The sequence below is a fragment of the Nomascus leucogenys genome, chromosome 12 (assembly GCF_006542625.1).
Source record: "Nomascus leucogenys isolate Asia chromosome 12, Asia_NLE_v1, whole genome shotgun sequence".
Lineage (NCBI taxonomy): Eukaryota > Metazoa > Chordata > Mammalia > Primates > Hylobatidae > Nomascus > Nomascus leucogenys.
In genome coordinates, this window is record NC_044392.1 from 47,678,554 (window position 1) to 47,688,911 (window position 10,358).

The window sequence follows — 10,358 nt, forward strand, 5'->3', positions numbered from 1 at the left end:
CCCACACTTCCGAGGTTTTCTTTCCAGGACAGCCTGGTTTCCCTTCTTCGGCTTATTGTTCCATCAAATTTCAGATTTTGAGTTCTGATTTTTGGTCAGAAGAATAAAGTTTCTGGGATTGGGGATGTGTGTGCTATGGGAACTCAGTGTGTCCCCAGCCCTTGTTTGTAAACAAGGAAGGTGAGATTGGCAGAAGGGGTTTCTCCCCAGCTCCATCCCGGGAGGCTCTGACTTGGGCATCCTCAAGTCCCCAACCACTTCCCATGGGCCCTTTCTCTCCCCTGGTTTCCTAGGGACAGAAAGCAGGGAAATAAAGGCAGAAGGCAGTGACAGGGAGGCTGTGTCTGCTGCTTGGATTCTCTGGGCTCACTCCCACGGTGGTAACTCCGTCCTTCCTATGTCTCTGTTCATCTGATATCTGGTGGGTCACGCTGGATGGTGAGAGTGACAAGTGGTGGTGACCTCCACCAAGGAGGCCTGGACCCACAAGCGGGCATGCGCTCAGGGAGGAGAGGGCAGAGCCTTTGGAATTTCTTGAGGAATGGCTCTGGGGTGGAGGTGGGGGTCCGGACTAGCCAGGATGCTCCTGCAGGTGCACAGAGGCCCATACCTTCAACTGTGGTCCCAGCTGATTCTCCTTGAGGTGGGAGAGGCTGAGGTTTTGGGTGGTGGGAGAGGAATGATGGGTCTGGTTCAAGAATGGCAGGGAGGGCTTTGGGCTGGAGGTGAGGACTCTCCACAGATTTAACCTGCAGCCCTCAAGTTCTGTGGGTGTTGCCTCCTTCCTCCCTGAGGGGGAAGTGGTTTTTGAGTCTGAGTCACTTGAGCTCCATCTGTCTCTTCCCTTGGCTGGGGGTGGCTGTGCTATTGGAATCCAGGCCCTTATTCAAGCGTAGCCTCCGGATCCAGGTTTTGGAATGATCCTGGAGATTTCAACAGGCCCCCTGCCCTCCCTGCCCGCTGGCCCATCTGTGTGTGCACTGCTCTAGGCCAGAGTCTGGAGACCAGCTGGGCCAGCTCAGCCACCTCCCTGCTGCTCCTTTTTGAGACCTCATCGCCCAGTTCCAGCCCAGCCCCCTCTCAGCCCGGACTCTCTCTTTGCCCTGTCCCCCACTTTAATAATGGGGCACTCCTCGATAGCAGGTGATTCAGGCACTGGGGGAAAGGCTGGTGACTAAGGTGGGAACTGCCTGTGGAAAACCAGTTCCTAAGCTGGAAGGGGCAGAGAGAAAATCGTGACCCTTGATCTGCTCCACCATCTGCCACCAGGCCTTTTGAGGAGGTCATCTTGTCACCTTTCTGCCTCAGGCCTCCTTTTCAACAACTCCCAAGCAGGACAGTCTGTGGTCTCCTTTGGGGGCTTGCTGTTCTCCTTGTACCAGCTGCTCCAGAGTTTACTGTGGGTCTCATTGTAACCTGTATTGATACAGATGGGTCCTCTTTTCAGTAGATTTCAGTCTCATCCTGGGTTCCAGTCTCTTGTTCTTTGAGGGAGGGGCCTCAGAGGTAGGCTAGTGCTGCTGGTGGTGACTTCCTGAGGAATGGGATCTTCCCCTCTCCCTCTACAGAGCTGCACACTGTGATGGAGACCCCTCTGGAGAAGGCCCTGACCACTATGGTGACCACGTTTCACAAATATTCTGGGAGAGAGGGTAGCAAACTGACCCTGAGTAGGAAGGAACTCAAGGAGCTGATCAAGAAAGAGCTGTGTCTTGGGGAGGTAGGTGATTGTTCCCTCATCCTCCACCTCAAAGTCTGAGTACTCCCTCTGGGGGACACATACCTACCCTCAGGATCCTCCAGCCTGAGCCAGGGGCAGGGTGGCCAAGGGCTATGGACAGAGACAAAGGAAGATGGTGGGGATTTTGGGCCAGCAAAACTCTAGCCCTCTGTGAAGGAGGATGGGTCAGGGTCTCACTGAGAAGGAGGAAGAACTGAGTCTGGAGGGTTTAGAGAAGGAGATTGAGGAGCCTTCGATGGTGGGGCCAGGCTCTTGCAGCAGTGGCAGAACCTGTGCTGGGGTCGTGGGTGGTGAAGAGATGCAGGGTGTCCAGGTCCAGCTGTGTGCAACTCAAGGGTAGAGACTCTGCCTGATTCTTCTCTGTGTGCACAGCATGGCCAGGGCTCTCCAATGGTGCTGGCACTCAAACTGAAAGGTTAACTTGTAAACATAGGGTAACTTGTAACAAACGTTAACTTGTAAACCAGATGGAGGTGGTGGGAGGGAGGTGACTGACAGAGGGGAAGGCCCATGAGGTTATTATAATACAATATCCCTGAGGATAAATAAATATATATATATATATATATATATTTTTTTTTTTTTTGTTTGTTTGTTTTTGAGAGAGAATTTCGCTCTGTCACCCAGGCTGGAGTGCAGTGGCATGATCTTGGCTCACTGCAACCTCCACCTCTCAGGTTCAAGCGATTCTCCTGCCTCAGCCTCTTGAGTGGCTGGGATTACAGGCACGCGCCATCACCCCCAGCTAATTTTTGTATTTTTAGTAGAGATGGGGTTTCACCATGTTGGTCAGGCTGGTCTTGAACACCTGACCTCGTGATCCATCTGCCTCGGACTCCCAAAGTGTTGGGATTACAGGCATGAGCCACTGTGCCTGGCCAAGGATAAATATTTTTGAGACAGAGTCTCACTCTCTCACTCAGGTTAGAGTGCAGTGGTGAGATCACGGCTCACTGTAGCCTTGAACTTTCAGGCTCAAGTGATCCTCTTACCTCAGCCTCCTGAGAAGCTAGGACTACAAGCGAGTGCCACTACGCTTAGACAGTTTTTAAGATTTTTTGTAGCGATGGGATCTCACTATTTTACCCAGGCTGTTCTTGAACTCCTGGCCTCAAATGATTCTATCGCCTCGGCCTCCCAAAATCCTGAAATTATAGGCATGAGCCACTGTGCCTAGTCTTATTATTCTTACAGTTAAAAAAAATCAATGCTCAAATATATCAAATAACTTGCCTAAGGACATCTCGCTAGTGGGAGGCTGAGCTGGAGTTCTGGGCCAGGCCTGTGAGTCATCCTCCCTGTTTCCTTTAAAATTTATCCTGGATGCCTCTCCATCTATCACACCTTGAGCCCTGGTAGGCCCTCCCAGAAAGAAGGTCCACAGTGTGCCACATGGGCAGGGGACTGAAGCAGGTATGGGCGTCCCCAGGCTGCCTGCATCCTGGAGTTAATGAGGGCAGAGGGAAGGGCCACAGGTCCAGCAGGGGTTAATTACAGAGGGAGAGACGCCCAGGGGAGGGCCTGGCAATAACAGGAGCCCAGGCTGGGGACTAGGATCACGTCACAGACAAACAGTTTCCGCCTTTGCGAGTCCCAGTGTCTCCTGTGAAAACCTGTAGCTGACGGCAATGATGAGGTGACATCAGGATCTGCTTGTCTATATTTTCTTCCTGTTCCACCCAAAGGACCCTGACTCCATCGTCCTAGTGGAGCCAGGCTGAGACATCAGGGGACCAAACAGGAGTGCACAACCGGGCTCCAGGCAGGCCTCTTGCACAGCTCTCCTAGCAGGGGAGGGATGCTGTGGCTTCACAGCCCCAGTGCACTGCTCTCATTGAGAGACGTTTTGTCCGGGCTCATTCTTACATAGTCCTTAGAATGGGGAGAGAGTCACTCAGAGACTTTGGATAACGCTCAATGCCACATAATCAGCAAGGTGTTTTTCCTTTTTTTTTTCTTTTTTCTTTTTTTGAGAAGCAGTTTCATTCTTGTTGCCCAGGCTGGAGTGCAATGGCCTGATCTTGCTCACTGCAACCTCCGCCTCTCAAGTTCAAGCGATTCTCCTGCCTCAGCCTTCCAAATAGCTGGGATTACAGGGATGCACCACCATGCCTGGCTAATTTCATATTTTCAGTAGAGACAGGGTTTTACCATGTTGGTCAGGCTGGTCTCGAACTCCTGATGTCAGGTGATCCACCCACCTCGGCCTCCCAAAGTGCTAGGATTACAGGTGTGAGCCACCATGCCTGACCCAGCAAGCTGTTTTTATCAGGTGTTGGTATAAAACCTAGATGATTTTTTCTTTGGCTGGGGGACCGTATTGCAGGGAAGGCAGGCTAGGCTAGCATTCCTGCTATCATTTATTCCCATTCTGGAGTCAGGTCCCTGACCCCCTACCTCGTGCCAGGCCCTTCCCTAGGTGTGGGCAGTGGGCAGACTCTGGGGGTCGAGATGCCGACAGTGTCGCTGACTCTTCTGGGGCTCACCCTGAAGTTTCGGGGTGGGGATGACACCATGCAGTGGTGCGAGGGCAGGGCTGGGAGCGGGGTCTGAGCTGTCCCTCCACCTGGGTCTGCAAAGAAGATGAAGGAGAGCAGCATCGATGACTTGATGAAGAGCCTGGACAGGAACAGCGACCAGGAGATCGACTTCAAGGAGTACTCGGTGTTCCTGACCACGCTGTGCATGGCCTACAACGACTTCTTTCTAGAGCACAACAAGTGACCGGGGCTGCCCTCCACCCTCACCCTCCACCCCTTGCTGCTGACTTCAGCTGCTCCTCTCACGGACCCTCTTTGGCCCCCTGCCCTCCTCTCCCTCCCAGATGGACCTTTCCATGGGAGGAAATAAAGTTTCCATCGCAGGTGCTGGGAGTCTGGTTTTGAAGCTGTCTTGTCTACCTTGGCCTGGGGAGAGGGGAGCACAGGAGGGGTCTCTCCTTGAGTGGGTTGAGACAGCCTCTGCCTCTGGGAGTGAGGGTCCTGGGCTCCCACTGCATTCCTCTCCTTCTTTGGTGTGGATGTCATTGGTTTTGTCATGGCTTAGTTTTGCCTGCCTGGAAAATGGGGAAGTCAGGCCAGGCGGGAACTCTGCAAGGATGCAGAGGAAGCTAAGAGGGAAAGTTGCTTTGAGAGGAGGACACTGGGAGGGGTTGGGAGTGGCTCCTGAGGGCAGTGATAGGCAGGCAGGCCTGACTTGTCCATAGGTCACTGGAGGCCACCTTGGCAGCACCTGTAGGAAGGGCATGTCTGGCCTCCACACCAGCCCCCTCCCTCTTCTCCATTTCTCCTTCAATAGCACCTCTCTCATCATCTATGGGGGACAATGCTTTCTTCTCCCCCTGCCTTCTCCCTCAAAATCTTTTCTCAGGGTAGGGTCTGAAAAGGCCTTCACTCCCCCGTAAATAACGAACGGTGCTTACAGGGCTGGGCTCCCACGTGCATTCACATTAACACGAAAGGTGCTGTAGTGAATGGAATTTGGGGCAGTGAGGGGAAGGCGTGGAGGTGTCGGTAGGAACTTGTTGCTGGTGGGGGATGGGTGCCGTAGACATCGTTTAGACCACTGGCTACTCCCCCTATCTCCTCTGGGGTGACCCTGAGTATCCTCTGTGGGACACCGGCATCCTGTGAGGTGCCCTCCTTGCCCACATTGACGCTGCGCTGGCTCCAGGGTCACATTCACGGTCTGGCAGAGGAAGCAGGGGTGACCGCCGCCGTCCTCCTCCTGCTCCCCCTGCCGAGTTACGAGTCACGAAGAGCAAACTGAGCAAACTCAGCTGCGCAGATGAGGGGAGACTCGTTGTCATCAGGCGTGCAGTGGGCTCTGCTGGGCTCCCCCATCCCGTCCTAACCCGGAACAGCCCCGGGCAGGAGGCGTGGAAAGTCGAAGGGGTAAACCGCGAATGTGCGTTGTGTAAGCCATGGCGCAGGGTGGGGCGCGGGCGGGACTTGGGCGGGTGGGGTGGGCTTGGCCGAGCCGGCCTCCCGGGCACCGACCGCTATAAGGCCAGCCGGACTGCGACACAGCCCATCCCCTCGACCGCTCGCGTCGCACTTGGCCGCCTCCCTACCGGTGAGTTCTCTCCAGGAGCCCTGGGTACTTTCCAGAGCTAGCCGCCCTCACGCTGGGGGTCCAGCCATCCCCTGCCCAGTCTGGCCGCCGGATTCAGACTGGAGCCGTCTGTGGCGCTCCCCCGCTAGAGGGATAGTCAGGAGCAGCAGTGCTGTGCCAGGCAGGCCTTGGGCTAAGGGATCCCAATGGGGTGTGCTCTTTTGGGGTGCGGAAGGGAGTGCCCTGGGTGTGTCATTGCCACCATGTGTGGCCTTGTGAGGCTGTGCTTAAGCTGCTTTTGCAGCCTCCATTCCCCTCCCCTGCCCAGCCATACTCCCCAACTTCTGGATCCCCTGAAGGACAGTTCTCAGCTACTGTTCCTATATGCTTCTTAGAATCCTTCAGCCACCTCTCTTGCCTTGGCCCTAGTCTGCTCTCTCCTTCCCCTTCAAGCCCTGGGCTGTCTCCTGATGCCACTGTGTGTGGCCTGAGACTGGGTGGTTCCAGAGGAGTCGGGGCTACTGCAGGCAGCATTATTGGGGTGTGTGGGTGAGAAGTCCTTGCTCCCATGGCACTGACCAGGCCCTCTGCTGCCAGCTCCAAGCCCAGCCCTCAGCCATGGCATGCCCCCTGGATCAGGCCATTGGCCTCCTTGTGGCCATCTTCCACAAGTACTCCGGCAGGGAGGGTGACAAGCACACCCTGAGCAAGAAGGAGCTGAAGGAGCTGATCCAGAAGGAGCTCACCATTGGCTCGGTGAGTGGCCTCCACCCCAGGACCCCTTTTCCCACCCTTGTCCTTTGGAAGCAGGATTAGGGGAGAGAGAGGTGCCAGGTGCATCTGACTCACATTTACTCACATTCTGAGGCCCTGGTCCACGTGTCTTACTAAGCTGTAGACCCACTCTCCCAGTGGGTAGGGGATGCTCCCAGCCTGATATCCATCTCTCCAAATGAGGACCAGTAACGGAGGAGTAGCTGAGAAGAAGTAATGCCAAAGTGAAACCCAAGGTGGACGTGGGTCCTTGGTGATGAGGGAGCACAGAGCCACTTGCAGAGAGGGTTGCCTGGGAGGGGGAAGGGGAAGAATCCAGGGTTGCCATCACCACTGAGTCTGGATTTCGCATTCTAACACATTAGAAGCTGCAGGATGCTGAAATTGCAAGGCTGATGGAAGACTTGGACCGGAACAAGGACCAGGAGGTGAACTTCCAGGAGTATGTCACCTTCCTGGGGGCCTTGGCTTTGATCTACAATGAAGCCCTCAAGGGCTGAAAATAAATAGGGAAAATGGAGACACCCTCTGGGGGTCCTCTCTGAGTCAAATCCAGTGGTGGGTAATTGTACAATAAATTTTTTTTGGTCAAATTTACCCTTGCGTCCTGGCTTCCGAATGATTTCTGTTCCTCCTTAGCTTAGTGGGGCAGCAGCCATCGGAAGATTTGCTCACGGTCAACCTCTGAAAATGACTCATTGACTCACCAGGCCAGAGGACCCACTCTGACGAGGCTGCCTCTAGCACATAAGGTGCCTTCATGTGAATGAGGAGAGATGCCCCTCTTGGCAACACCATCCTAAGGAAAGGCTCAAGTGGTTTCCAGTAGAGAGAGTCCTGGGATGAGCTTGGAGATGGAAATGGTCCCTGGGCCGGGATGTGATGGGGTTTGGGGGCCTGGAAGTGGGGCAGAGATAGTCCCAGAGGCTCCCAGATGTGTTTTGCTCTGGGTGTGGCAAGAGGGGCCCTGGGGTGGGGCAAGTCCCCTTTCTCACCGCAGCGCAGGGGGCAGATAGGGCACGTCTGAGGTGCCTGAGGCTTGGCTCAGGGAGTTTCCCAGATCAGTGAGGATGCTGTGTGACTGTCTACTGCGGCTGCCCAGGTCCCAGGTGGAGTGGGGGAGGCACACTCTAGGAGTGTGTCCCTGCATTCAGGGATGAGGGCTTTTTGTTGGAACGGTGGTCTGAGGAGCTGGCAGCTGCATCAACACGTGAACCACAGGGTGCTCAGTAATGGGGCGGGGTGTCCCTGCAGGCTCAGCATAATGACTCACCCGGCACTTCCAAGAGATCCCAGCCTGGATCTCAGCCCCCATCAGAGAAGATGACTAATTGAATTATTGTCCATCATCCGGATTAGTGTTTTCAGGCAGGAGGGAAGAGGATAAGGCTATTTCCGGGTGATGCCACATCATTCAGCCTCTCTAAGCCTAGTCCGAGCTGGGCAAGTTCACCTCTAGCTTCTGGGGAAGAGATCTTGACTTTAGATGGGACCACATCCTTCTTTCCCTCTCACCTCACCACTTCCCTTGGGGGTCCAACTTTGTGGAATTAAGTTGTCTTCTGTCTCCACTGGGTGGGGATTGGTAAACAGCTGGGAGCCGCACCTTCTTGGAGCCCCTCCTTATCTATTGCCTCCCCTGCCCTGCAGGGAGAACTCGCGCTGTTGGTTGCAAGAGACCGGGGGCCGAATTCCCTCTCTGCACAGCCGTGCCCAAGCCTTGGCTCTATTCAGCTCCCTCTGGAAAAGTACGCGCTCCCCAACCCCTCCCGCGCCCCTCTAGGTTCCCGCCCTACGCCCCTTTCCTCCCCCTTTCTTCCAGTCCCTCGCCGCCCGCCTTCCAGTGGCTGACAACTTGGGGTTCGGAGCGAGCGCCCTCCTGTGGGCAGATTGCAGGGCGCTGCGGGGACAGTCGGGTTGGTTTTCTTGAGCCTCTGGCAGGGGCCCGCCATGGGGCTGTGGCCTGGCAGTCAGGGAGTCCTTAGGAAGAGGAAGACAGAATAGGGCGCCCCGGGAATGTCAGGGTAGGGGCATCCTTTAGCTCCTGGCAATCAGCCCTAGAATTAAGCAACTCAGCTTCACAATCGGCACACCTACCATAAGCAAGTCCATGAGGGAAAGGCGGTCCCTTTGTAAAGACAAATGGAATCTGAATCCTGTGCCTCCCCTCCCCAACCTGCAGGGCTAGAAGACCTTCGTACAAATCAATGCTGCCTGAGGAGAGGGAAGAGGAGTTTCAGTGACAGGAAGCCCGCTGCTGCGGAGAGGGGATGCTCAGGCAAGGCCGTCTGCCCGGCGTTCCTGGGGAGCTCTGTTGGGTGGGCAGGCCACCGGTGCAGGAGAATCAACACAGGTGCACGGTCCACCTGCTAAGTAAACAGGCGTGTCCTTTCGTTTCTGCTTCTCCACAGTGGTGAGGGGAAAAGGAACAGGAATTTCAAGAATAAAACAAAAAACAAAACAAACAGCAAATCTTTAGGGGTATAATTTTTAAGGTGTTTTCTTTTTTTCTCGCAGGGTAGGGGAGGGAAGCAGCATTTACAATGGAATATGGTAGGTGCAGCAGTCAAATGGTGGAACTGGGTGTGGAGAGGTGCACAGACTGGACATTTTATTGCTCCAACCAATTTAGAGTTGGAATTGAATCCTTTCAGCTCACTGTTGAGTATGGTGTGGGCTTACAGGATGGGGAAAAGTTAGGATGTGAGCTGAGGGCTTCATGAGAGGTCATTTTGCTTCTCTGAAGGTTGAGCAGTGGGAGTGGCTCTAGTCTCTCCACTTCCTTCAGTTGAGGTCCTTCCATTACTGACATTAATCCTACAATCTAATCACCCTAACACTGGTGAAGCTGCAACAGCAGCACCACAGACCATCTCTGTAAACTGGGGCGGGCCCCAGGTAAGGGGGTTTAGGACTGAGTCACAGGAAGTAGCTCTCTGTTTTTTGCCAAGCAAATAGGAAATTGTCAAGAATAATGCCACCACCTTTGTATAGGACCACATTTGTATAGCAACTTCATTTTTGTGAGGCACCTATCATAGCCATTGCCTCTTGTCATCTTAGAAGATTTATGTGTAGTATGTATTATTTTAAGTTTTTAGAGACTGTCTCTCTCTGTTGCCCAGGACAGAGTGCAGTGACACTATCATAGCTCACTGCAGCCTCCAACTCCTGGGCTCAAGTGATCCTCTCTCCTCAGCCTCCCGAGTAGCTAGGACTACAGCTACATGTACAGCGACACCAACATGTCTGGCTAATTTATTTTTTGTAGAGATGAGGTGTTGCTGTTTTGCTCAAGCTGGGCTTGAATTCCTGACCTCAAGTGATCCTCCCCACTTGGCCTCCCAAAGTGCTGGGATTAAGGCGTGAGCCATGTGAGCCACTGTGCTCAGCCTGTGTAGTATATATGATTAACCCCACCGGACAAGTGAGAAGAGTGAGCTACAGGGAAGCCATTGCCTCTACCCAGGTCAGACTGTAAGTTAAGAGGGAGCTGCGAGCAGAACTGAGTTCTCCTGATTCCAGGCCAGCTCATTAGTGCCTGTCTCATGACATTCTTTGACCATTTTTTTCCTTATCTTTGTCTCTTAAATGTTTTAATTAGATATTGGGAATATATAAAACGGTGTATAGACTAAATCTAAGATACAAGAACAATGACACAAAATCCACCCAGTATAACAAGTGAACATTACCATCACCTTCTAATTCCCTAACTTGTCTTCCCCCTCTCATTTTCTTCCCTCTCAGTGGGACCGCTATCCGGTAATACTATTTGTCATTTCCTTTC

At 53.7% G+C, this 10,358-nt stretch overlaps 2 protein-coding genes across 2 annotated transcripts; both read left to right on the forward strand.

The window, feature by feature from the left end:
* Positions 1-4,614, forward strand: S100A5 (S100 calcium binding protein A5). Its single transcript, XM_003259318.1, has 4 exons — positions 1-180; positions 294-380; positions 1,569-1,720; positions 4,325-4,614. The coding sequence occupies exons 3-4, from the start codon at positions 1,583-1,585 to the stop codon at positions 4,463-4,465; spliced, it is 279 nt and encodes a 92-aa protein (XP_003259366.1). The 5' UTR covers positions 1-180; positions 294-380; positions 1,569-1,582; the 3' UTR covers positions 4,466-4,614.
* Positions 4,615-5,502: 888 nt separating this feature from the next.
* On the forward strand, positions 5,503-7,165 carry S100A6 (S100 calcium binding protein A6). The gene is made up of 3 exons (XM_003259312.3): positions 5,503-5,815; positions 6,392-6,550; positions 6,934-7,165. The coding sequence occupies exons 2-3, from the start codon at positions 6,413-6,415 to the stop codon at positions 7,066-7,068; spliced, it is 273 nt and encodes a 90-aa protein (XP_003259360.1). The 5' UTR covers positions 5,503-5,815; positions 6,392-6,412; the 3' UTR covers positions 7,069-7,165.
* Positions 7,166-10,358: the final 3,193 nt, after the last annotated feature.